The following is a 27,692-nucleotide window of genomic DNA, read 5'->3' on the forward strand; positions in this document are numbered from 1 at the left end:
TTGGTCATCTGTTCTCTTAAACCTCACCCGCTTCTTTTGAGCTCCATTCATCTCTGGTTGTTTTGCCATTCTGTCTCATTAATTCTGCTCAAACACTAACCCAAGGCAAGTATTTGAACTGAATTGCCTGATATTCTGCTGTGCATCGCTAATGTGGAGATATGCAAGATTTATGTGTGCCGTCCGATTTGTCTTACCCACGTTGCATATGAAACATGAAACATCTCCTTGTGGGGAGAGGGCGGTCGCTCTCAGTCAGAAATGAATTATGTTGTCCTCCGCCGCTTCGGCAGGGGTCCCGTAATCCCACGCATCTCGACGAGACGGAGCGCTCTCAGTCTGTAAACAGTCCCGTCATGCGCTGGACGGAGATGAAACACTCATTCGTCACGAGTCACAGCTTAACACGCGCCGTCACGGGCTTGACGTACACGCGCCCCCGGTGGCCTCACGTGAGATTGAGAACGATGCCATTCTGCTAGATTTTGTCAGTAAGCGACTCCACTTTCAGAACAAAACACACCATTGGAAATAGCTCTGAAATGTCAAGCGCTTAACTGGGACAATGAGATAATGTTGTCCTGAAAGCAACCAAGATGGGGAAAATTTAGCTGAATGTGTCCTAGAGGCCCGCTTTCCTCATTCTGACATTGACTTCCAGAGCCAAGATGCCTAAAAAAACCCCTGAATTCTGCTTTACCTGTCGTTTTCTTTTTTTTTGGTAACATCTGGCATGCAAAGTAGGACAGCAATTGAGGCCTTTAGAGCGGGTTATTATATGATTTTATTAATGAAGACTTAACGAATACTAAAACGTGTAATGAAATTTAATTATGCAAATTATGCAAAAAAAGTGTGTAAATATTATTCATAGTAAAAACACATTTTGCACAACAAAAGTAATGGAACTTTAACTCAAATTAAAACAAAAATAAAAACGTATCAATGATAGTATCAATATAGTTACTATTACTATATTACTGTTACTATATATTATAGATTAATATTATTGATATATAATATCTTAATATACTGTAGTATTTATAGATCTCTTAATATAATATTTAGAGAGAGTTTAGATTTAGTCATGAAATCATAAAATTTATGATAATTTTATCAGATGTTCCTGGTCTTATTTTAAATTATTCACATTATTATGTAGAAAAATATTTGTCTTCATAATAATAAAATATATTACTTTGTTCCTCCTCTGACATCACAAATCCCTCACATTTTTTAACCAATCCCCTTGAATGACCATATATAGACATTATTTTTTTTCCATCTAATCTTCTGTTTCCAATCAATTCCTGATGGATAAAATCATGTCCCGCCCAAATATTTTTGTGTGCATATTTTCTCGATGACTTCAAACCCTTTAAAAAATAAAAAAAGCTTGATTTTCCAGGTCTAACATTGGGAAATTAATCCAATAAGACCGGTTTTGTGATATTTTCTTAAAGGGGTCATCGGATGCCCATTTTCCACAAGTTTGGTATGATTCTGTAGGGTGTTCATGTAAAGTTTGTAATATACTTTGATTAAAATTCCTCAATGGTTGTCCCGTTTTACCTCCTCAAACACAGCTTAAATGATAATGAGCAACTGCTCACTCCATGGTGGGTGTCGATTGGCTGAGGGCGTGAATATGCTAATACGGGACAGTCTGTCAGCGCTCGTGGGCGGAGCATGAGCATTATGACATCATAGTGCTTAGAAAATCCAATTGAGTGTTTAGACTTTTTGAGGATTAAAAAAATGTATTGCAATGGATTTTTTTAAAATTCAGTCAGTATTAATGCAGTCACATTAATATGCGAACACCATATAAAAGTGAATTTTGCATCCGATGAGCCCTTTAATGTTCCTCGAGGCTGTCGTGTTTAATCTCCTCTAATGATGCTGCCGTGAAGGAGAAGCACGAGTTGAAGGCTGTGAGAGAGAAATGCTGTGTTTTTAAGGCTAGCATGACTCACTCATTTTAGCTGATGACCTCCAGTCGGTGCCGGTGCCCGTCCATCCCACAAACCCATCCGAACTCCTCCGTCAATTATCTCTGGATTCAGCGCGGTTTAGCCGGATGACATCGGGCTAATTTCACACTCGCTGCCACTCTTCCTCTGAAGAAGACGCCGTCAGATGTCAAGCGAGCGATGGCCACCGAGCGCACGCTAAAGCTCATTATTTCAGAAGAGATTAATTAATGAACGCTAATAGCCGTGTTGAATGCTCAATTTAATTTGAGATCAGCGGCCTGGAAGGTCGTACTCGGGTCTGCGCGACCCAGGATAGCAGTGTAGTGTGTTTTGTACTCTTCATCTCTCTCTGTGGTGCTGGTGTGTGCATGACTGCATCTCACAATGTGTCTCTTTGTGTTTGTTTCCAACACAAAATCAGATGCTTGTGTCAAAAGGCAGGCACCCATGCAAATTATCTGAGGTAAAGAAATAGTTCAGACAAAAAAAAATCAATTTGCTCACCCTCAAAACCTGTATAACTTAATTTTTTTCTGTCTTTTTTCAGTTTTTTTACATGCAGTTATAATAAGAGCATAACAACATTTAACCTCCTGATGCAGTGCATGCCGGAGACTCGATTTATCTGTTTAATCGGAGCTAATATTCAGCCATTTTGTGAAAAGAAAGTGTTTTCTTTTTTTGCGAGTTGACCCAGAAGCCAGACAGCTTTATTTTGTACCCTGGTGTCCTCTCCTCTCCCTTGCTCCAGATAGCAGCGCTATCCCGAGACGTCGTCGCTCTACCGTAGCGTCAGAATATAGGCCAACCCTACGGGACAATGCCTCTCCGATCCGGCTCCCGATTCAGCATCCGTGTGTCATGGGATTTCAGGGGTTTATGCCCATTTTTATTGTGTTTTTCTTCACTTTCGTTAAATAAGGCTGTGGTCTGTCCTGGCGTGACGTTTGGTTTAAAACCTTGATTTTTCAGGCCTTCGGTTTGCTTTTGCCCTTCAGCTTGACTGGGTCATAAAGTGTGGATGCGGTATGTCAGACCCGGAGCTGGCAGGCCATTTAAGGATGTCAATTGTGTGGGAGTAGATCAGCGGAGACGTGGAGTGAGTAATTGCTTTGATGCATGGGGCCGGTCTCCTAGATTTTTTCCCCTTTCCTCTCTGTTTTTCTCTTTTCTGTCTCAATGCCGAATTGCTCCGACTTATTAAAACAGCAGTTTACAGCTCAAACTCCTTGAGTGTTTCGCCGAAGAAGCTCAAGATCTTTCCTCACTCATCTGCACAGCAGTCGCTCGGCATTCACCCGGTTTTCCTGGTTATTTTAAACCTGATGTCAGGTGCATGCTGTCGATTGACACAAACAATCTTCCTTAGCGGGTGAAAATGAATTGGTAAATGCATCTGCAGTGATATGGGTCTAATGAACACATAGTAGGCATTTGGAAATGTCATATGCATTAAGTTTATAAACGATAGGGAAACATCAAATTCTCCAAAGCGGAATTTAATTTCATATTTGAAATCACCAATGAAATCTGACTACAGAAGTCTCATAAATTGTGTTTCTAAGGCCTCGTTTACACTGTTAGTGAAATGTGACCCAATTTTTTGCTCATATGTGACACAGATCGGATGTGTTCTATGACAGTGTAAACAGGAAAAAAAACGCATGCGTTCGGATATTTCGAGATCGGTTTCAGGCCTCATTCATATGTGGAAATAAATCAGATATAAATCGGATATGTGCCAGTGCGACTGTCATGTAAACAGGCAGATCGGATTTTCTGAGGCATTAGGCGACGTCTCCGCAGTTTAATGACGAGAGAAATGCTTCTGCAAAGGGACGGATGGCCTGATGAAACGTCTCGTCGTAGGACAGGAATGTGGACAAACGTTGACACAACATATCAAAGGTTGGCTTGCTCATCCTAAAATTTCGGACCCACTGCTCCTCGTTAAAGCCAATATTTAAACACAATATGCTCCCACCAGTCCTGAGATCTCTCTCACACACAATAACTGAAGCATGTGTGCAATGATGGCACTTTTCGTCCTCCTCCACCTCATAATCATGGTGATGTTTGCGAACTTCGCATATCGCAGAGCTAGCATCAAGCATATTTCGCGTCCGCCCATCTGTGCAAGATAATTTAACCCTTTAAGCATGCACGATGTTTCAGATAGTATGGCAAGTAGGGGTGTGCAATATTAGGGTTTTTGATCGTGGACGATTAAAATGTCTCCACGATCTGCTTTTGAAGAAATATCGTAGTATCGTTCATTCTATCAGTTGCAGTTCTGGCGCCACCGTCTCAACATAACATCTGTACAACGCGACGTATATTCACATCAAATGTTAACGCAGCGGAACGGGACACTGCAGTTGACAAAAGTTCATTATTTGCATGTGCTTAAATACCTTGTCGGTTAAACATTTAATTCGCGTGCGGATGCGCTGTTCTAACGCGCGCGTTTCTGAGCGCGTACACGTGAAGCTCACATGCACTAAAAGCCTGTCTACCAGCGCCTGGTTACTGGACTAAGTTATCTTTCGCGTCTTATTGCTCTAATACTGTCAAATACACACAAGGTTTACATAAACAAAGTTGGTTATGTCTAAAGTGAAAGCAAACAGAAAATTTAGAGAAAATCTGCTTGTCAAATGCGTGTATATTAGATGTGTCGCGTGCAAGTCTTAAAGCGACAGTAGCCTAATAGTAAACATACTGCCGCTTGTCCTTAAAGAGATAGTTCACCCAAAAATAAACATAAATATTAATCTGTCATTATTTACTCACTCTAATGTTGTTCCAAACCTGTATTCATTTCTTTCTTGTGCTGAACACAAAAGAAGATATTATTTTGAAGAATGTGGGTAACCAAACAGTTGCTGGTCCCCATTGACTTCCATAGTAGAAAAAAATATAGCCTAACTTTAAATTAGTAGCTTTAATAAGAATCAATGTATAATTTATACAGTGAAGTCTATGTTGTTTTATTTTCATATTTGTTCATTAAATTACTTTCTTCAATGCTACTGTTAAATACACCTACTGTAGCTGAAAAAATAAAGCACTGTTTATTTCATTTGTATATTAAGTTGTATTATGTGTAATGTGTATCTTTGTTAATTTTTAATAACAAAGAAAATAATGACAACGATATTTATCTTCGCCACTTTGGCCTAAATGTCTGCCATTCTTTTTTAATTTTATATTTCGTTGCCTATAAGGCTAAAATAGGGACATTAGTTTTGCGGTATTGCTCAGTCACTTGCAAAATAGTAAAACCAACATGAAAAAGAATCGTGATAAAATCGTGATTTTCCTGAAAGAAATCGTGATATGGGTCATACTTGAAAGAACGTGTAAACGGATGGTCAAAAATCAAAAAAAAATATCAGATATAGGCAACAAATCAGAATTGGGCATCAAGACCTGCAGTGTAAACGAGACCTAAATGCTTAAATCATGACATAAAGCGCATCTAAGCTTTCTAAAGGCCGACGCAATGACTTTACCAGTTGGCGAATAGCTCTTATTGTTCAGAAGGTGGGACTTATTCCACAATATTTTATATAGAGTTGATATTGCATTTCTTATTTGCTTCCGCTGTGAGTTACTTTGCTGTGAAGGCATTTGAATAAATAATTGTCTGTGGTAATAGACAGCATGCAGTAGATAAAATAAACAACCCAGAATATTCCTACAGGTCTGAATTATGTGCAAAGAAGATTCATTTTTGATGTTCTTCCTCTTTTCTTTCCTTCTTCTCCTCCTCTTCCAGACCAGCGACCAAAGCACCAGAGGCCGAGAAGAAAGAACGTCCAACCAGCACCATGAGCGAAGCGTCGAACTACACGGGCGGCTCAGACTACACCACACATCCAAGCAGTCCCACAACCAGAGTGAGCCACACACACCAACTCACTGACCTTGGCCTAGTTCCAGCGTGACAGATTGGACTTGTCCCATCATGCATCAATAGCATCTAGACCAATTATTGTCCTCATTAGTGGACATTTGCTTGAGTTGATATAGAGTATCATAAAAATGCATGGGCAACTAGTTAGATATCCATCTCAAGCAAACATTGCATGATATTTTCAGCGCATTTAGTAAATTTGATTCGCATCTTGTTTTTCCATCCTGCATTTTTAATGCATACAAATATATGGATGGAAAGAGATGTTCCTAAACCTCAATATTCAAGTCTTTCAAAATACTACTCAACTAGTCTTTCAGACAACTTACCATATCCCTAAACTCTTTATCACATAAAAACACCCAAACAAGATAAACAATTCATGAATGGATGTGGTTTGGATTATTTCTCAAATAAATAAATGAATATGCATACAGTGCATGCACACAAATACATAAACGCATACATTTCACAAGGCATGATTATGGTAGTTTGTTTGTCAGGAAGAAATGCTAGTTTGACTCGGGAGATGCTAAGATGATGAAATGAGACCTATGATTTATTATCATTATGAACAATCGAAGTCCAGAGATCAGCGATGTATGATTGTGTCTCATCAGAGCGAGATCTGTCTTCCACAGATTGGTATTGTTGCCCATGTGTTTTGGCTTCTGTTAAGACGCTTTTTAACTTTCTACGGGTTCGTAAGTGCCGTCGATTCATAATGCATGCCTTGCACTCGTTTTCTCAGCTCCACTAAACGACTTCACTAGTAAGTTGTAATTATTCACAACTCGATCACTGAATAATGTATACAGGCAAGCTCGGAGTCCTCGGAAGTGTCATTTCTCAGAATAATCTCCTCTTGCGCTGTTTGCAGCCGTCCAGGTCCTCAAAGAAAGTCCACAACTTTGGGAAGAGGTCCAACTCCATCAGGAGGAACCCCAACGCTCCGGTGGTGAAAAACGGCTGGCTTTACAAACAGGTGTGTGTGACTCCAGCATCTTACACGCGCATGGGAGAATCTCGTGGAAAAATCAACATGTTTCATGACATTTATGCACATTCAGTCTCATTACTGTAATGCAAAAAAATGTAAAGTATCAATTATCCCGTTTTATTTCATTTTATTTCATTTTTGATTTTATTTGATAAAAATCAGTTTTGCATTACGGTAATGATATGCATTTCCATGGGACTCTTATGTGCATCATAGAAATAATTTTTGCATTATAACATTATTTGCATTATAACATTATTTGCATACTCATAAAAAAAAAAAGTATCAGTCAAAAAATATAATTTATTACATTTGTAATTATATTTATATAAGTATAATGTTCTTTTGCATTATGGTAATGATATGCATTTCCATGGGACTTTTATGTGTCTCAACAGGAAAAAATATATAGCATCATAGAAACAATTTTTGCATTATAACTTATATATTATTTGCATACTCACAAAAAAAAGTATCAGTCTAAAATATAATTTATTAAATGTAATAATGTTTATATAAGTATAATGTTGTTTTGCATTATGGTAATGATATGCATGACCACGTTACACTAATGTACTTCCAGAGTACATGTACAAACAAGTGCATAGCGAGGTAAATGTTCTCAGTTGAACTTTGTTGAGTTATTTTGTTGCTGATGGTCATGTTTTCTGAGATTTGACTGCACTTAAAAGCTTATCCATCATAAGTTTCAATCAGAGCTTCATCTGCCTGTTTTTATGCGTTACATGCACGGCTCCCTAGGCACATTTGTGCTTTTGCATCATATTTTTCAAAAGCGCTTCACATAAAAGGCAGAGTGAAATGAACACATAAAGCGATACGGCCGCATCAGTAACTTCATGTTGTCTTTGTGTGTGTGATCGCTGTGCCAGCGTTCCTTTGAAAGCAGTGTGTTTCCATGAAAAACACGACTTCTGAGGTGGTCTCTCCCCTTCCCCAAACTACTCCATCAAAGCTGCTCCCGCAGCACAAGCAAAATCGTCGGGCTTTGTTGTCGAAATTAAAATTTACATGCTTACACGGTGCAAACATTAACACAACAAACAGTGAAACACGAGGGAGGAATATGAATGTGATTCATGCCTCAAATAAAAGCGAGTCGCCTTAAAAAAGAGATGAGTTTGTGCTCTCGAGAACCGCAGCAATTTAACTCAACAAAATGAGAGAGATTTGGGGCTGTGTGAGGAAAATAAGCAAGCATTGGAATGGGCGGGGCTCTCCATGATGCACTGTGATTGGTTGGCTGGTTTGATTGACAGTTGTCGTGCTGCTTCTGGACTTTTGCAGGACAGCACCGGGATGAAGATGTGGAAGAAGAGGTGGTTCGTGCTGTGTGACATGTGCCTCTTCTACTACAGAGGTGAGTCGAGCGTCTTCGTTTACGTTGTTTGTGACCATTCGAACATTCATCTCAGAGCAGTTTCTGTTGAGTTATGCCACTATATGATCAAGTGACACACTTTGCACTGCTCTCTATGGGTTTTACGTGGTATATTTTTCAAATCATAGCACTGTTAACATGGTAATAATGCTGAATTAGAGGTTGCTGATGCTCACTGTAACCAGAACTTTATATGAGCAGTAACAGGGAAATGATTTCCAATTTAATGATTCTGATTCCATGTGATGATTTCGGTTCACTAATTATTCAGTTAACAGTTCGAGAGTTTATAGTCAAGTATTCTCTTTAATAAACACTCATATTCAGCGAGAAAGGAAAGGAGGCAAAACAGTTTTGAGTCCAAATGTGTCTCATTGGACGGGTTCTGCTGCATGCTGAAGTCTCCTGAGGACATGCTCCTAGATCTTCATAAATTGTGCAATTAGCCAGTCCGGCAGTGCAATCAGATCACTCTTTCATGGCCGGGCCCATGAGGGTCGAGGCTGTTTATTGGCTGACAGAGAAGACAGAGGAGTATTCGAACTACGCAACAGACGTGCTCAGACTGCACAGAGCGCTCTCCGTCTGTTCGTATCATCCGTCTTTCTGTGAGTCTGTATCGGCGGGTCAGATTAAATGTTGCTCAAGAAGACCGGTGTGGATGTCATTGATGTAGTACTGAATGCCCTGATCACAGAGGAGTCTGACGCCCCCTGTCTGTACTAGCTGGTACTGCACACAGTCATGATGCACTAGTTCACTGGTTTCGGGTCTGTTGCCAAGGTAAAACCCCCATGTTATGTAAGGCATGTGATACCTAATCACACATGGAGTCTCTACAGATTTTGATTTACTTTTATTTTCACTTAGAATTCTATTCACATAAAAAAAATGTATATTTTAAAGGGGTGGTTGAGTATGATTTCACTTTTCTAAATGTAGTTAGTGTGTAATGTTGCTGTTTGAGCATAAACAACATCTTCAAAGTTACAATGCTCAAAGTTCAAAGCAAAGGGAGATATTTGCTTTTAAAGAAATCCCTTTTTAAGGACTACAACAAACGGCTGGTAGAGACTACAAGACATTCCTCTCGGGTTAGTGACATCACGTTCGGGAACGTGATTTATAGATTATCATGACAGAATATGCTAATCAATGACTAGAAGATAACTACACATAAGCTACATAAATTCATCAACTAACCATTCAGAAATGTCCTGTTGCTTCTACATGTTGTCACTTCTTCTCGAGTCTCTCCATCTTTCTGACTTCGGTTTGAACATAAAAGGCTAAAAGTTTTAGAAATTTTCAGTGCATTTCTGTGTGAGGTAAAAGGACACTAGCTCTTATAGCTCCGCCCCCTGTGCCGGGAGCAGCAGCTCATTTGCATTTAAAGGGACAGACACAAAAACTGTGTGTTTTTGCTCACCCTCAAAAAGTGACAACTTTAACATGCTAAATAAAAATATCTGTGGGGGTATTTTGAGCTAAAACTTCACATACACACTTTGGGGACATCAGAGACTTATTTTACATCTTGTGAAAAGGGCATTACAGTATATACCACCCCTTTAAATTGTAATATTTCCCAGTTTTTACTGAATCTTTTTAATCAAATAAATGCAGCCTTGGTAAACAAAAGAGACTTCTTTCAAAAAGTAATATCTTCATTTATGCTCAACAGAAGAAAGAACTTCATGCATGTATAGACTTGACGGTGAGTAAACAATGATAGAACTTTCTTTTTTGGGTGAACTATCCCTTTAAGGAACCAGAATTGTTCTTTTCAACTCTAATCCTAATGACTGCGATTCAATTTCTGTAATAAAACCTGTGGAATTGTTTGTGGAATTATGCGTTGGATGAGATTTTGAGCAGAATTGTTAGAGCGGTGTATTTCTAATATCCGGCTCTGAACTTACTCTAGGCTTTGATTTATTTTTTATTTTTTTGGTATCAGTATGTGGTTTCCCTGAAGCAGCCACGCTGAGTCTGATCTTGACAAGAGAATTGAGAATCTCTCTGTGTTGGTTTGTGTTTGTTTGTTCATCTCGCTGCTGTCAGTGGTTCAGCGCGGTGTCTGCTGTGAGCCGCCGGCGGGTTTCCTTCAGCAACAACAACACACAGGAGTTCTGAACGCCGCCTCACGGATCTGAGCCGCTCACAGCGTGTGGGATGTTTCCAGAACACACTTATGGATGCAAAAACTTGCTCCATGTAACTTTTAAAAGACGTTAGCAACACATGGTGGTGGTGAAGCATCATTAAATTGCCCATATTTCGGGTTAGGGATCCAAACATCTGCCTAACGCTAATTATGCAACAGTTAATATAGGAAGTATATATATAGATTGTGACTGTCTTTTATGAGTGAGTTATTCATTTACTCAATCGATTCCTTCAAAAACACGAATTCATTTGGAAACAAATTGAATTTTAGAGTCAATCATTGAATTCCTCACTCAACCCATTCGATTCATTCAGGTCTTTTGAGTGATTCATTGAATCATTCATTCAGCAGATTCATTCAAACACACCGATTCACTCGTTGAAACACATTCATGGAGATGTGCAATAGTATTTTTTCTTTTGACTTTGGAAGTATTTTGGAAGTACTTTCTTTTGACTTTTTGGAAGTATTTGGAAGTATTTAAAGTATTAATTTCAACAACTTAGTTGGTTGTAAGTTGCTCAGTATTAACTTCTGGTTTATTGAACTGTTGTATAACAGCAATTTCATTAACAATTGCAGTTGATCTGAAATTATATCCGACTTTATGCATGCTGTTGCTTCTTTAAGTGAGCTTACAGATGATAAAATGACGAGTTTTGCAAGTTTTATGTGATGGTTGGGAATAATAAAGGGCATAATGGCCGTGAAAAGTCTTGCGCTTTTGGAAGCTGGTGATGGGAACGCGCTGTTTTCTGCATTATTCCGATAACAGTAATTGTTAACACATCTGTCACTCTGAATTGACTCCGTCGGCAAGCAACTCTTGACAGATTCGTTGCAGTCTGCAATCAAAACGATAGAGTTCACAGTCGAGAACAATCGCAACCTCATTGACATGCTCGAATGCACACAGCCCTGCAGTTTTCCCATCAGCCCCGCTAGACTGTCTGTTTACCAACACCCCTGCCGAAATAAACACTCAGTCAGGGCTTCAGCTGTTCCCTGGCTGACGTCTAATATATGCTAATGTTCACTACGTCTCTCTCTTTGTGTCTTCAGATGAGAAGGAAGAAGGAATCTTGGGAAGTATCCTCCTGCCCAGCTTCCACATTTCCATGCTGTCCGTGGACGACCACATAAGCAGGAAATACGCCTTCAAGGTCAGAGACATATTCAGAATCCTTCGAACATGGCCATATTTTATATGTTAATGTGATGGGCAGGTGAAGAAAAGATGAAACACTTGAGTTTTATTCTCAGTGGAGTGATTTGCCTATTAGTGCAGATATTTTCATGTCTTCTCTCTCTTAATCTCTCTCTCACAATGGTGTGGCTTGTTCTCTGTGAGGCTTCATGAACTCGAGCGTCAACATGTTAACCGGATGGAGCTTTGCTAATACGGTGAGTATTGAGTCCGCACAATGACACATTATCAAACCTCACCGCATTAACCAGGAACGCCTGAATCTGTTCATTATCTAGACTATCTTAACCATAGGTGCCTCCCAATTTGCATACGTATGCACTATTCTATGGTTTTTTGTAGTATAAATAGTGCTAGTAGTTTTTTCACACTGAAAATGTCAAAAAGAAAAAGTGCACATTAAATACCAGGATGATCATGGATTGGATCCATTATAATACAATCTTCAGAGGTCATATTTGACTTATTATAATAGAACATTACATATTTCTTTAATGAACTCATTAACAAATAATTCCAGTACTGTTGCTTTATATATACATACACAAGTATGAATTTGGAGAAAGATTGACTGCTTTGCTTTCCCCCCACTAAAATTATGCAACCCATTGCCTTCATGCAGTTCATTAATAATATTGGTTTGTTTGGCCTTTTTCATGCTATAGCCGATATCGCAATAAATATCGGCGGCCGAAACATCAGTGCATCTCTAATCATAAGTGATATTATCAAAGATTTTCCAAATCAAATTGGATGCACTCTTAAAAATAGTATAATAATATTTATTTATTTTTTTTAGTGTGAAGAACATTTAAAAAAAAAAAATATGGAATCTTTTTCCACTCTAAAGAACCTTTTTTGGAATGTAAAGATTCCATGGATGTTAAAGGTTCTTCATAGAACCATTGATGCCAATAAAGAACCTTTATTTTTAAGAGTGCATGAAATGTAATTTGTGTCTGCTTTAGGAGGACGCTGCCTATGTAGATTGAGGCATCTCACTAGGGTCTCACTAGCTCTTGTTAACTATTCCAAAGCGCTCAGCTTTTCGTTCGTTTAAGCGTCTATAAACTGTTTTGAAAGACGAGTTGGAGTATCCAGACAAAAGCTGTCAGAGTGGAGCCGTCAGACACACTCCTGAGAGGCTCTGAACGATGGGGGTCTGTCAACTCAAACCCTCCTGACGAAGATCTGCTCACTTCAGAAAGACTTCTCCAGCATTATTGCATTTTGTGCCACTGACATCATCTAGGACACAAAGCAGTTGTTTATTGATATTCATTGTTTGCTCTTTTTTTCCCCCAGGTTGCTCTGTTGGTTTCTCACAACTAGGCGACGCATCCAAACATGCGCACATACTATTTCAGCACCGACACAGCCAAAGATATGGAGTCCTGGATGAAGGTTATGACGGACGCGGCAATGGTCCACACCGAGCCAATCAGAAGGTAAGAAAACGTGCTTTGGTTCTCTCTGATCCAATCAGAAAGAACACATCCATGGTGTACCACTTCATTGACATTCACAGCTATTTGTTTGTTTGTTTTTCCAGGTTAAGAATAAGTACAAAAAGCAACAACAATACATTTGAAAGCAATGTAGTTAATAATTTACAAATAATCATAAAATAAAAAATATCTTCTTTATGATCAGTAATAATGTCAAAATGTACTCTTATCATCAGGTTTAATGGGAGAACACTTAAATGAGTTTGATTCAGAACATTTTGTATGTCAGAAAGTCCAATCATTTTTAAGTACAATCATTACGAAATGCTACCCTGGAAATCCAGAGCTCTTGCGAGAGCACAATATGAATTTGCTCAGCGAGTCACTCTGGCATTGAGTAATGATGCTCATTAACTATGCCCTAGTAGCCGAGCTGCACCAATCACATCGGGTTATCTGATATAGGTGGGCCAGAGGCGAGATGACGATAGCGCTGTGACGTCGAAGTCATTAGTAAACATTGCAATGGCTATGGATGAACACCAGTTGTTTGAAACGGCTTTGGCCGCTACAATGAAAGAGTTAGACTTGGCTTTTTCTCTAAAAGAGGAACAGAAGACGCCGCTTGAATCGTTCCTTTGCAAGAAGGGCGTTTTTGCTGTTTTGCCGACCGGATACAGTAAGAGTCTAATCTACCAGTTAGCTCCGCTGGTAGATAAGCGTATGGGGCTTATTGTGATTGGTCGTAGTGTTATCCAATTGCGTGCATGAGATTTTCAAATGCATGCTTGGTGCCGCCCCTCGAGTTGGGCGATTTCATTACTCAATGCCAGACCATTCATCTTTCAGATTTGGGTCTGGATTTCCAGGCTAACGAAATGGCTTAAATACGTTATAAATGGGAAACATTGATTGGTCCACATTGAGCCACAAAAATCCCAAACATTGCACCATGGCTTTGTAGACTTATTTTTTCTCTATTTATATTGAACTTTTTATATTGTTGACTTGTCTTTGTTGACCCGCCTCAGTCACTTCAGTGTTTCGTCTTTGCTCTTAGCACTCTTTATCACAGCGCTTTTGTCGTATCTTTTTAAGGGAAAGCTGTCGAGTTTCTAGACAAGAGCCTCTTCTCTCCCGAGAGAGTCTCACAAGCACAGATTTTCACAGATTTCTGAGTGCATTGGATGTTTTTGAGACTTTGTTTTAGTGCAGCTTTTAGCACAATCACAGATGCCGAAGAAATCTCTCAGACTTAAACATTTGCTTTTTTGATTCTTACTAAAATTGCTGTTTGGCAGTTGGATCACATGAACTGTGGCTCAAACACTTTTCATAGAAATAAAGTGGCTTTTATTAATGGAAACACATGTTTGGTCAAAAAGTGTGTGACTTTGTTTCTTTGGAGTGTTGCTCTGTATTACACAGTATTAAGGCATAATCTTTGTGAAAGCTTCTTGGCGTAGACATTACAGTGGTTTTTGTGATGGGCACAGAAACTAGATGTAAAACAAAGGGTTAGATCCACCAGACCGTTGCTTTTAATGTGTAATTACTGCTCCCTAAGTATTAAACTTAAGGTAAGGTAAGGAAAGGAGAGGCATTCTGTTACTTTACTAATTGATCACACTTAAGATGTTCATGTGGCGGATGATAAAAGAGGCATAGCAGAAGTGTGCTTTACAAACCATACAAGACCACAGTATCATATCAGTAACCCTTCAAACACGCTTATGCGACAACCCTAGCATAAATTATCTTAATTTGGGACTTTTTTGGCAAATAATGGTAAACAATTTATGAATGAGTATGTAAATTAATTTGAATAAAATATTTAGTCAAGTGACAGACCTAGTAAAGAGTTACTTGGTTATCTGTGCTCATATATTGTGCATTTAGAGCAGTTTAATTGCTTGTTCTGTCTTTTTCTTTTAAAGGTACACTGTGTAGTTTTTTAAGTATTTGATTGGCTAAAATCAATGTTTTAATTCATAAATATGTCCTTATTGGTGTAAAATGACCTCTGCCAATGATCTGACTCATCCCCGTAAGCGAAGAATTTCTTATCTTTATTTACATTGGACGGGTAAGTCCAAGGAGGCGTCCATGTCGTTCCGCCATCTTGAAAAACTATAATAGCAGAGAGGGACAAAAAGCACTAGCCTACCTCAACGCGTTTTCGTTCAGAGCCAGCGTCACGTGACTGAAATCAGCTGAAACGGACAAGGAGATCAGCTGCCGTAGTTGAAACACACATTTGAAAAAGCGAGACTCACTATTCGTTTGAATGCAAAATACAATTTCACCGCTAGATGGGAGAAATTCCTACACAGTGTACCTTTAAAGTGCCCCTATTATGCTATTTTAAAAGATCTTAGTTTTGTTTTGGAGTCTCCTACAACAGGGTTACATGCATCCAAGGTCAAAAAACACTTTAATTTTCTCATAACATACAATGCAGAATCACCTGTTTTCTCACAGCGTCTGAAACGGTTTGATCAAGGATTCAGTCTCTATAAACCCCGCCTTTCCGAGAGCTTCCTCTGCTCTGATTGGTCAGATGGCCCAGTCTGTTGTGATTGGTCGACTGCGTACAGCGTGTCGGAAAACAAAACTACGTAGGTTCGAGCAGGAAGTAAGAGTGGAATTACTGACGACTCGTTTCAGTTCAGAATCGGTTATTTCGTTTGGATACAATAACTCAATTTATCTGCACTTTGATCTTTGAAACTTTGCCAGACCTTTTACATTCACAGACAGCGACTGTATATTACACACTACATGAAAGGCAATATCCAAAGAAGCATGAATTTTCTCTCTCTCTCTCTCTCTCTCTCTCTCTCTCTCTCTCTCTCTCTCTCTCTCTCTCTCACACTCTCACTCTCTCACTCTTTATCTCTCATCTGCAGGCTTGAGAAGGTAAAGGTTGACCCACGCAGCCCTCAGGAGATGAACAACATGCTGAATCACAGAGTCCTGACCCGACCCGAGATCCAAAACAATGAGAGAAACCGCGAGACTCACCGCCAGGAGGAGAAGAAGCAGAAACCCGTGGACAAGCAGCCCTGCATCCAAAAAGACAAAGAGAGCAGGGCTAGCGTGCAGAAAGACGGAGAGCGATACACCCTCCAGAGAGACACCGACAACTACGCTCTGCACAAAGAAGCTCAGAGACTGCAGAAGGACGGCGACCGCTACATGTTGCAGAAGGACGTGGAGAAATACGTCCTCCAGAAAGACGGAGACAAATTCGCCGTCCACAAAGACGGAGAGAAGTACCTACTCCAGAAAGACGGGCAGAAGTACACACTGCACAAGGACGGAGATAAGTACACGCTTCAGAGGGACGCGCCACCAAAAGACGGCGAGAAGATCCTACAGAAAGATGGAAGGTACTCTCTCACGCTCCCGAGGGAAGGAGAGAAGCATAAAGACCCGGAGAAACCCGTCCCACCCCCTCGGGAGGGCGAGAAATACGGTTTCCAGAAAGAGGGCGCAGTGGAGCGACCGCTCACAAAGATCAACAGCATCAAACTCCAGCCGGCTCAAGCGGCGGCCATCGCTGCGGCCGTCTCGTCCTCCAGGCAGATCCAGAGCGCGGGATCCGGATCCGGACAGTACATGCCGTCCCAGGTCAACGGTTCCGGGGAACGAGGAGGAGACCGAAGCCCCGGAGACATGAGCAACACGATGCCCCTGAGGACGCCGGTCCCGCCACAGCCGGCAGAACCCGAGAGATCTCTGAGCAGAACCAGCTCCATGCAGCAGCTGGAGCAGTGGGTCCGTACGCACCGCACACGCGCCCCCGATGATGACACCAGGAGGTGAGGACGCACGTGTTAGAGCTCTCATTTCAATATCAAATATAGATTTATTTTATTTAAATATTATATATACACACTTTTTCACTCACCGGCCAAGTCTGTCAGGATCACTACCGTCAAATACGATTGACAGTTAGCATATAGTTTGGATTGGCGGTATGGTTCTGTTCTGGGCGTATGTTTTAAAAACATAATTTAACATATAAATAACACTTTTTAAATAGCCCACTTAAAGTGTTTATTACAAATAAATGACTAAATGCTAAAAATGAATAAATGTTAATGAACAAACATTTGCGTTGCATTTACAATTCTGTGAAAACAGGGGGTGCCCGCGCCCCTGTATACAGTGATAGGTGTCGTGTTCCTATAGGTAGACGTGGATCAGCTGAGAGTCATCTCCTGCCAGAACTAACGCTACGCTTGATTTTGGCTACTAAATGTTTAAGTTACCGGCCATTCAGAATTTCTACTAGCCAAAGAAGAAGAAATAAACCAGATTAACTACGTTACAGCTTATTTTGTATATATATTTAATATTTAATATTCTGTGCAGATTTGTCTTACACGAACTTCCCCAGCAAAGGAGGTAAACATAATAAGTAACCTGCTAAATTGGCTAGTGATTTGACAGCGTTATCCGCCACAGTTGATTTTTGTAAACTACACAATACACACTATTCAAACCAAACACGTTTTAAATGCTACACACATTGTAGTGTAGTTTGCACTATATATTTATTTTGTACAAAATACAACCCTAAACACGTTATCAACTGCACGGATATATGCTTTGACACTGTCTACACTATATAGTATACAGATGCGCATTCAGTTTCTGAGTCTGCCGACAAATGGAAGAGCGTTTTAACGCGTCTAATTTAAACCGCTTCACTGTATAGACTTCTGAAGGATCCCAGTGTCGGAAACAAGTGAATGGTTTATTTTAACATCATCCCATTTTCCGTCTGAGGATTATGTTTGTTCTAAACATTTTATCTTTGTAAACGAGGCACAGTGTGTAATGAGAGATCTTTAGTTGAACAACCGTAAATGATTTCATAATGCTTTGTCTGACAATGATGGTTTTATGTGGATAATGTTTTCAAAACACTTACTCGGTGCAATAGCGAGCGGGCGTTGATACTGTTTCCTATGCAATGATGTTAGCCAATCAGAACAGTGGCCGGTTACTGACAAGCCTTAAAGGAGCCGACCCTTAAAAATCTATGATTTCAGACAGAGGCTCAGAATGAAGGTTGAAAATAATTGTTTTACACAACACACACACACACACACACACACACACACACACACACACACACACACACACACACACACACACACACACACACACACACACATATATACAGTACAGGCCAAAAGTTTGGAGACATTACTATTTTTAATGTTTTTAAAAGAAGTTTCTTCTGCTCATCAAGCCTGCATTTATTGGATCAAATACAGGAAAAAAATGTAATATTGTGATATATTATTACAATTTAAAATAATTGGTTTTCAATTTATTATACTTTAAATTATCATTTATTTCTGTGATGCAAAGCTGAATTTTCAGGATCATTACTCCAGTCTATCACATGATCCTTTAGAAATCATTCTAATATGATGATTCATTATCAAAGTTGGAAACAGTTCTGCTGCCTAATATTTTTTCATAACCTGTGATACTTGTTTAGGATACTTTGATGAATAAAAAAAATGATTTAAAAATAGAAATCTTTTGTAACAACAATATACACTACTGGTCAGTAATTTGGGGTCAGTAATTTTTTTTCTTTCTTTTTTTGAAATAAATCAATACTTTTATTCAGCAAGGATGTGTTAAATTGATAAAAAGTGATAGTAAAGAAGATTTATATTATTAGAAAATATTTTTTTATTTTGAATAAATGCAGTTCTTTTTAACCTTTTATTCATCAAATATATTAGGCAGCAGAACTGTGTCCAACACTCATAATAAATCAGAATATTAGAATGATTTCTAAAGGATCATGTGATAGACTGGAGTAATGATCCTGAAAATTCAGCTTTGCATCACAGGAATAAATAATTTTTTAAGTATATTCAAATAGACAACTATAATTTTAAGTTGTAATAATATTTCACAATATTACAGTTTTTTTTCTTCTGTATTTTTGATAAAATAAACACAGCCTTGATAAGCATTAGAGACTTCTTTGAAAAATTTTTTTTCCAAACTTTTGACCTGTGACTTACTTTATTTTTTTATTTTTTTATTTTTTGGTGCAAAAAAACTTTATCAACACAAGTGAACCTCAAAGAACAGTAAAATAAAAAATCCATGTCACCCATTTTAATTGAGCATTTTGTAGTTTTCAAGGTGTAATGCATAATGTTTAGGATTATAATTTTTTTGTAGGTTGTAATATGTTTTATTTGTAAACTAACTATTTTGTATTTCAGAATGTTCATTTTGTACAAGGAGTATTTGGTATTTAGAGTGTGCATTGTGTAGTTTGTAATGTGCATAGTTATGCATGTTTCCCAAACTAAACACATTACGAACTACACAATACATGCTTTACTAGCTGTACAATATGCCCTTTACAAACTCACAAAATACTGTTTGAGTGCATATATAGTTGTGTTTTTGTACCCTCCGTCTCTCTGTCAGAAACTGGACAAACACACTGGATTCATGCATCATTCTGTCTCTCTCAGAACACAGTGTTTCTTCTTCTCCCACTCTCAGTCCCCTGACACAACACACTCCAGCGTCTGCAGGCAGTGTTCCTCCGTGAGCTCTTTATCATGAGCGAACAGATATTTTTACCTCTGCTCGGTCTCCTCCGCCGGCCCGAGCTGTGAGAGGATGAAGCTAGTTATGTGGGAGCCGCCACTGATGTCAGGTGCCGTCCTCCGTTCAGCCGTGCAGTCGACGCGTGTTTGCTTCGCTTGTCTCGTCCTCCTCTCCTCAGATGAATAAGTCATGGAGCTTTATGCTCAAGCACCACGAAAATTTGTCTCAAAGTGGATCAGAGTTGCTGTCAGCGCAGGAAGAGGAACAGGGAAGCGAGCGAGGAGGGAGGACAGCGGCGTGTGTTCGCGTTATTTAAGATGCTGATTCATGCTCATTATCAAAAGGCATTGGTGAAGCGTGTCTCTGCTCTCTTTAATATTTTTTGCAACTTGTGCACATATCGCAATGCTTGTTTAGGGTGCCGTCAGGCTTATTTTTGACAGTTTGGATATGCACGTCTTGTCCAATCACGAACTTTCTTTCCAAACTCTCAGCAGATTGCGTGATCTCACGCTGCGATCGGTTTATTTATTTATTTTTGTAATGCAGCTAACTGGATTTTAGGTTATTTAGTTTAACGTAACCAACACGCAAGATTCAGGATGCAATTGATTGCAGCAGACACATCACATTTGTAAGCAAAATAATTTTATTTTAGATAAAAAATTGAAAAATTAAGTGCTTTGAGCCGATGTGCAGCATCACTGTTAATTTGGTCAGTGATTACACTAGATTAGGGTCCAATTCTCACTATTAACTACGACTTTTGCCTCAATAAACTCCTAATTACTGCTTATTAATAGTTAGTAAGGCTGTTGTTAAGTTTAGGTATTGGGTGGATTAAGGGATGTAGAATATGATCATTCAGAATAAGGCATTAATATGTGCTTTATAAGTACTAATAAACAGCCAATATACTAGTAATATGCATACTAATAAGCAACTAGTTAGTAGTGAGAATTGGACCCTAAAATAAAGTGTTACCATTAATTTATTTAATATATATATATATAAAATGAATTGACAGAGTTTTTGGATTTCATCAACAAAAACAAAGATACGATGGCGATTAAACTTTAAATTAATATACACTGATTAAAATGACATAATACTGCACAATATGAAATTTTTTGATATTTATATTATGTATATACCATGGAATATACAACTACTGAAATATGTAGAAATAATATATTAGTTTTAAATGTTGCATTTAGTTGAATAAATGCATGTTTCAATTAATATTTTTTATATATAATTTACAAATATATTTATTCAAATTTTATATTATAATATTTGAAATAATTTTTTTATGTTTTTTTTTTTAAGTTTCACATTTGTTTGTCATTTTGCATCTTGCATGAGTGTTATATTCCATTTTAGAGCCAAATGGACAGTTTATAATTATGAAATTAAAAAACATTGAATAAATGTAAAAGATATTTCCTTCAAAAGATGAAAAAAAAAGAAAAGAAAAAAAAAAGAGTATGAATTAACACGCTGCCATAATATATAAATAGGATGTTTATCTGGCACAATGGACGTTTCCGATGTTGGCAATTTCTTTGATTATAATGACAGTGATTATATATCAATTCTCTTGGAGTGCCATGTGTTCAATTAAATAATCTGAGTCAAACTAACTGCTGTAAAATTGTCCATTGAAAATATTTGATGGTTAATGCCAGCATTGTTCACTGTGGTAAATAATTTAGTTGGTCTTCTACATCCAGCCAACATCGTTTGGAGCTTCTCGTGTTAGAACAGAGCAAATAGAGACGTGACTTTTGTGGTTTGTGAATTTTGGCACTCAGAGTTCTTTATTGATTTCCACTCTGTCAGTACAAGGGTGTGCAAGCCAAAGCTTTTAATGGTGCCTATAAAAATGCCAGGGAAAGGAAGCCGAAATCAGCAGCTCCTGGAAGAGCAGTGCTCGTAACTCTCTCTCAGTACAGTCTTCACAAACTCTCCTGGCACGCTCTCACTCTTCCCATCTGGTTTCCTGCGCTTCCTGTTGATGATGTTTGTATGCTGTAATTATTTCTGAGCGATCGGCAGATGACAAGTGAAAATTAGAGACGGTTAATGATCAGCCGGAGTCAAAGGTGAAGGCTTTTGTGGAGAGGGAGCAGGACTGTGACGAGTGTAAGCACGACTCTATTAATGAGCCAGTGTTTAAAGGGGACTATTGTTGTCTTGAATTTGTTTTTGGCCTCTACTAGAACAGGTTTTCATGCTTGAATGTTGATTATTTTCCTCATATTCTCCATTGTTGCAGCTCCTCTCTTCCCAGTCTGTCAGTAACGCTCTGTTTAGTTCCTGTCTCTATGAAGCCCCTCCTTCTGAAAAGCACACTGTGCTCTGATTGGTCGGCTTGATCAGTGTGTTGTGATTGGTCAGTGTTTGAGAAATGTCCCGCCCCTTACCATAACCGCCAGTTTCAACACACTACTAACTAACTCAACCAGGCCCCGCCCCTTTATTCTGCGTATTAATTATTTAAATGAGGAATATTGTGACGTGTTCGTTCCCGGAAGAAACTCAAGACTACAATGGAGGCGTTTCAGGGAGTTCAGAAACACTGACACTGATATAGAGAAGAACTCTTTTTCATGCTCAAACAGCAACATTACACACTAAAGAGAGTTGAAAATGTACAAAAGCATAATAGGACCCCTTTAATTATCACCTGCAGCATAACAGGAAATCATCACAAAGTCAAAGCCAGGCCTTATTAGCATGATTGTATTATAAAACTCAAGTGGATTGCTCGAAGTGCTGTTGTTTTGTATATCATTGACCTCTCTGTGACTCCACTTTCATTGTTTTCCAGCATTACATCCTACCAAACGTTGCCAAGGAATATGCCGAGCCACCGGGCGCAGATCGTGCCGCGTTATCCCGAGGGTTACCGGACGCTCCCGCGCAACATGCTTCGGCCGGACAGCATCTGCAGCGTCACGGGGTCGATGTACGACCGGGCGTTACAGCCCACCACGGCAGAGAAGCGCCGCTCCATACGGGACGACACCATGTGGCAGCTGTACGAGTGGCAGCAGAGGCAGTCTCACACCCGGATCGGATACGGGACGCTTCCCAGCCCTAAAACCATGGGGCAGATCACCGAGTCCATCCCCACCTCCCCTTCCCATGGATCTCTGGCCGGTTACCACACCTTCTCCCCTAATCGTCCTCTGAACCCAGATTCCCGCTCTGAAGTTTCCTCGCCGGTGTTTCGTGGGGACGTGACTATTGAACGCCGCCACCGACCGCACCTCTCTAAGGTAAAGAGTCACATGGGGTTCCCACAGTATGGAAAGACTGGGAAAATCACAGTCACAGACGAGGCTAGTCCTAGACTAAAATACATGTTTGAGATGTTTAAACTGAAAGCAACTTGCACTGACAAATCTAAAGTTGTGGGAACCTCTGCATTTAGTTATAGTTTAGAAAATGGTAATAAAATATGACAAGAACTCAAGAGTTATGAAATCAGTTGATATTTCACTGGTTTTGTCCGTCCTTCTGTTAGACCGTCTCACAGATGAATTATGTTGAATATCTGTCAGCTGTTAAATTTAACTACACAATTAGATAATACCAGTTTAGCTCAACCAATTACCAAGCAATGCTTCATTTTGTTCAGCCTGTGCTGTAAAAAGGTCACATTAGCAATTAAGGCGAGACACTACAGGTGAATAGGGTCCAATTTTTAACTAGCAGATATCACCATGAAACTTTCCCAGTTGATTGCCGACATTAAGATGGGAAAAAAATGTATTAGAAGTTTTCTGTAATTTAATGTTTAAATATGCAAATTAGGCAATATCTAATTAAATATGCGCTAATTTGCATATATATATATATATAAAAAAGAAATCTGAGTATTGGATAAAGCCAGGTTAAAAATTGTGTTCACATATTAGATGGGAAAAAAATTACGGAGGGATTTATCTTACTTTTGTTATCCTGTAAATCAGAATATACTGTCGATAGCCTTAAAAAAATGATTTTCGCCATGTTTTTTGGAATAAAATGTTATATAAATCAGGCTAGGAATAATATATTTACAAATCCCTCTGTAAATGTCTTCATAATATAACTAGGTACAAGACTGGAAAGTTTGGTGTATATCGGTGCTACTGAAGTGGAGATTTCAGACTTGGAGAATGAGAGAAAAGTCATTTTGAGAAAACGGGCTTTAAAGATTTATCATCAGCCAATGAGATTGCGCATTCAGCGCTTTTACTTTCACGAGTGGTTGCTGATAAAAAGGAAATGACCGTATTTGGATCCGACAGCATTGTACAGGAGAGAGAGAGCTTTCCAGCGGTGTGTGTGATGACAGGGAGCAGACAGAGATCGCGGAGCAGCGTGTTCATTAAGAACGCCAACTTTTGTTGAATTTATGAGAAATCTACAGACGCAAACAGACAAAGTGTAGTCAAATAAAGACCTAAATGTGTATTTCAGACTTTTTTTCACCACAAGTCTGAAAGAAGACATGTTATTGAAGACAAATATCCCAAAATCTCAAAATTGACTAGTGAAAAAAAAAAACGATGTTTTTGCCTGCCGTGTCTCGCCTTAAAGAACAAACTCTGGTCAGGTCAAAGTGTCGGAATAATTTTTTGCCATCCTCACTTACATAAATTAACTATAGTGTCCTGCACCCACTAGTAAAAAAAAAAAAAAAAAATCTAATGTCTGATTAATTTTTGGTTCGACTGTATATCTGTCTTTCAAACCAGCATCTTTGCTCCGACACGTCTGTCAGTGATTGTATAATGACACAACTGTCATTTCTCTCTGAGCCGAGCGGGTGATTATCCGCTCACATTAAATTACAGAGTCTTTAAGTTCCTCTGAATGCCGAGGGTTTAATGTTCTCTTCACCAGAACGGCTCGTTCCAATTGCCATGATTGTCGTGCTTTTGCTCTTTCTCTCTCAGTATTCCTACCCTGCCGAGCGCAGGCCCGTTCCTCCCGCACAGAGCATCACTGCACAGTCTCTGCAAGGCAAAACGGTACGCTTTCCCTCTTCTCCACCCACCACTTCCTCTGTGCAAACAACATCTATGTAACTCACAGATCCACAACTTTGCTTTCCTGTCAAAACTCTCGGCATTTTTTCAGTTGCAAGCCACTGAGGATTCGTTGAGGCTTCTCTGTCTTTGGCTTGCAAATTAGGCAGCTTTGGACAGAATATTTTACATGCGTAGGTCGAAGCTGCTTATTTTAAGTCGACGTGAGATCAAAATTGATTTTAGTTTCTTAAAACATGCTCCTGGTCTTACAGTGCATGATTCATCATTTAAAGGTAAACATTTTTTTCTGATCTTTCATCAAAATATGACTTGAATCTGCTTCACCTGAAGGTATTATGGATGTAAAACAGGTTGCAAATGCATTTCATGTTGAGTTAAACGGATATTCAAATATGTTCTACAAGTACACACCAGTAAGCCTTGTCATCCGCACGAGGTGTGTGTGTTGATGGGTTGTTTCAATGCAGAAGATTTGGTTATTTATGTTTTAGGCTGAATTAAATGTCTCTGACAGAGAGGAGCGTGTGTGTGTGTGTGCGTGTGTGTCTACTGTGACAGCAGCAGCACACAGGAGAAGTGCTAATACCATAAGCTCTTATTAAAACTAAAATTATTATTCTTTTACTTGACGTTTCCAGCCTTAGGCCGGCTTTTACCTGTTAAGCCTATGCTTTTTATTTATTCATTTCACTAACACAAAATACAATAGGCAGCAATTGTCTGTGATATGATTTCAGCGAGGCCGAGCATTATAATGAAAAAGCCTGCGGTCACTCGATGAAATATTAATAGAGCTCCTCCATATGTGTTTTACTGGGAAACTGTTGGAAAAACGTCTTTAGCTACAGTCCATGAAATTAAATTTAGTATCTTAAACATTTTGATTTCAGTAAAAGCCTCTTCATCTCCCTGAGAAAGTTTTTATGATCTTTGTTTTTGTGTGATGTTACTACTTTTATTTGAATTATTATAACCCAAGATGAAATCCCAAACACAAGAGGACTCCGATCCCTGGGTTATTTGCTTCAAATATTGCTTAATTGGTTGAAATATAACAAGTTTTTAAGGGTAATTAGTGTTTCTTAAAATTTTTTTTTAACTTAATCCAGCTATTCCTGCTGGGAAAACAACTTACTTTTAAATTTAAAGTTACTAACCTAGTTTATGCAACTTAGCTGGTTAATGTCAGTCTATCCTGAACATATTATACTTTAATGCTACAACACAGAAAATAGAAGCATTGAAGAATATAACATTTTCAGGATACTGACATAAACCTGTGATATCTAATTAACATTATTAACCAGCTCTACCAGGTTCAGCTAAGCTGCATAAACCAGTTTAATAATCACACACACACACACACACACACACACACACACACACACATATATACAGGTGCTGGTCATAAAATTAGAATATCATCAAAAAGTTGATTTATTTCAAGAATTCAACTTAACAGGTGAAACTAATATATTATATAGACTCATTACATGCAAAGTGAGATATTTCAAGCCTTTATTTGTTATAATTTTGATGATTATGGCTTACAGCTTATGAAACCCACGAAATCAAAATCCCAGAAAATTTGAATATTACATGAAATCACACAGTAATTACACAGTGATACCATGGTCATTGAACCAGGTTTTGGTTCAGGTGTGGGCAGGGGCAAATCCTGCTGGAGAATGAAGGAAGCATGAAGTGCTCTGGAAATGTCCTGGTAGAGACGGCTGCGTTGAGTGGACAGCACAGTGGACCAACACCAGCCGATGACACGGCTCCCCAAACCAACACAGACTGTGGAAACTTCACACTGGACTTCAAGCATCTTGGATTGTGTGCCTCTCCATTCTTCCTCCAGACTCTGGGACCTTGGTTTCCAAATGAGATGCAAAATTTGCTCTCATCAGAAAAGAGGACTTTGGTCCACTGTGCTTTATTAAATCCAGAGTCAACTCAGCCGTCTACCAGGACATTCTCAGAGCACTTCATGCTTCCTTCATTTTCCAGCAGGATTTGCCCCTGCCCACACCTGAACCCAAACCTGGTTCAATGACCATGGTATCACTGTGTAATTACTGTGTGATTTCATGTAATATTCTAATTTTCTGGGATTTTGATTTCGTGGGTTTCACAAGCTGTAAGCCATACTCATCAAAATTATAACAAATAAAAGCTTGAAATATCTCACTTTGCATGTAATGAGTCTATATAATATATTAGTTTCACCTGTTAAGTTGAATTCTTGAAATAAATAAACTTTTTGATGATATTCTAAATTTATGACCAGCACCTGTATAGTATCTAATAATATTTTCAATTACCTTTTATTTGTATAATTTGATCTTTTGTAAATTTTTTGTGCTTGATTTTCATTTCTTAAAAGCTAATTTTACAGCTATTCCAGACAATACACGATCTAAAACCAGATTGTACTTAGTTTCCAGCTAGAGAACCTGTTTTTTAATGCTAACTAAACTGGTTTATGCACCTTAGCTGGACCTGCTAGAGCTGGTTAATCATGTTGCATTAGAAATCACAGGTTTATGTCAGTCTATCCAGCAAATGTTCAAAGACTGCAACTCAACACACAAAATACAATAGGCAGAAATTATCTGTGAAATGACTTCAGGGAGACCGAGCATTTTAATGAAAAAGCCTGCGGTCATTTGATGAAATATTAATAGAGCTCCTCCATATGTGTTTTACACATCTGTATCAAAACACGGCCCAACCCCCCCGTAACCCTCTGATCCCGGCCCACACTAACCGCTGTCCTGTCCCGCTGCAGCCAGAGGAACTGACTCTTCTGCTCATCAAACTGAGGCGGCAGCAGGCCGAGCTCAACAGCCTCCGTGAGCACACGCTCGCACAGCTAATGCAGATAAACCTCGATGCCACCAACCCAAAGGT

At 39.0% G+C, this 27,692-nt stretch overlaps 1 protein-coding gene and 1 long non-coding RNA gene across 18 annotated transcripts in view; one reads left to right on the forward strand and one right to left on the reverse strand.

The window, feature by feature from the left end:
• plekha5 (pleckstrin homology domain containing, family A member 5) overlaps nucleotides 1-27,692 on the forward strand; it is a 179,738-nt gene that overhangs the window by 124,418 nt on the left and 27,628 nt on the right. For 10 of the 17 annotated variants that reach the window (XM_082166732.1, XM_082166742.1, XM_082166745.1 and 7 more), the window contains 10 exons: nucleotides 5,758-5,878; nucleotides 6,776-6,880; nucleotides 8,204-8,276; nucleotides 9,982-10,014; nucleotides 11,530-11,630; nucleotides 13,007-13,122; nucleotides 16,032-16,946; nucleotides 22,562-23,012; nucleotides 24,681-24,755; nucleotides 27,571-27,690. In XM_082166732.1, coding sequence (XP_082022858.1) covers nucleotides 5,758-5,878; nucleotides 6,776-6,880; nucleotides 8,204-8,276; nucleotides 9,982-10,014; nucleotides 11,530-11,630; nucleotides 13,007-13,122; nucleotides 16,032-16,946; nucleotides 22,562-23,012; nucleotides 24,681-24,755; nucleotides 27,571-27,690 — 2,110 coding nt within the window. Of the gene's footprint in view, nucleotides 1-5,757; nucleotides 5,879-6,775; nucleotides 6,881-8,203; nucleotides 8,277-9,981; nucleotides 10,015-11,529; nucleotides 11,631-11,673; nucleotides 11,872-12,979; nucleotides 13,123-16,031; nucleotides 16,947-22,561; nucleotides 23,013-24,680; nucleotides 24,756-27,570; nucleotides 27,691-27,692 lie in introns of those variants that run through there. The other 7 variants (XM_082166748.1, XM_082166733.1, XM_082166743.1 and 4 more) reach the window with 5 other exon arrangements.
• The window catches only part of LOC309496758, a 226,906-nt gene continuing 225,403 nt past the window's right edge, over nucleotides 26,190-27,692 (reverse strand). The window contains exon 2 of the long non-coding RNA XR_014205224.1: nucleotides 26,190-27,072. This is a non-coding gene — a long non-coding RNA (uncharacterized lncRNA). The remainder of the gene's footprint in view (nucleotides 27,073-27,692) is intronic.

The sequence above is a fragment of the Leuciscus leuciscus genome (genome assembly GCF_965113295.1).
Source record: "Leuciscus leuciscus genome assembly, chromosome: 4".
Classification (NCBI taxonomy): Eukaryota; Metazoa; Chordata; class Actinopteri; order Cypriniformes; family Leuciscidae; genus Leuciscus; species Leuciscus leuciscus.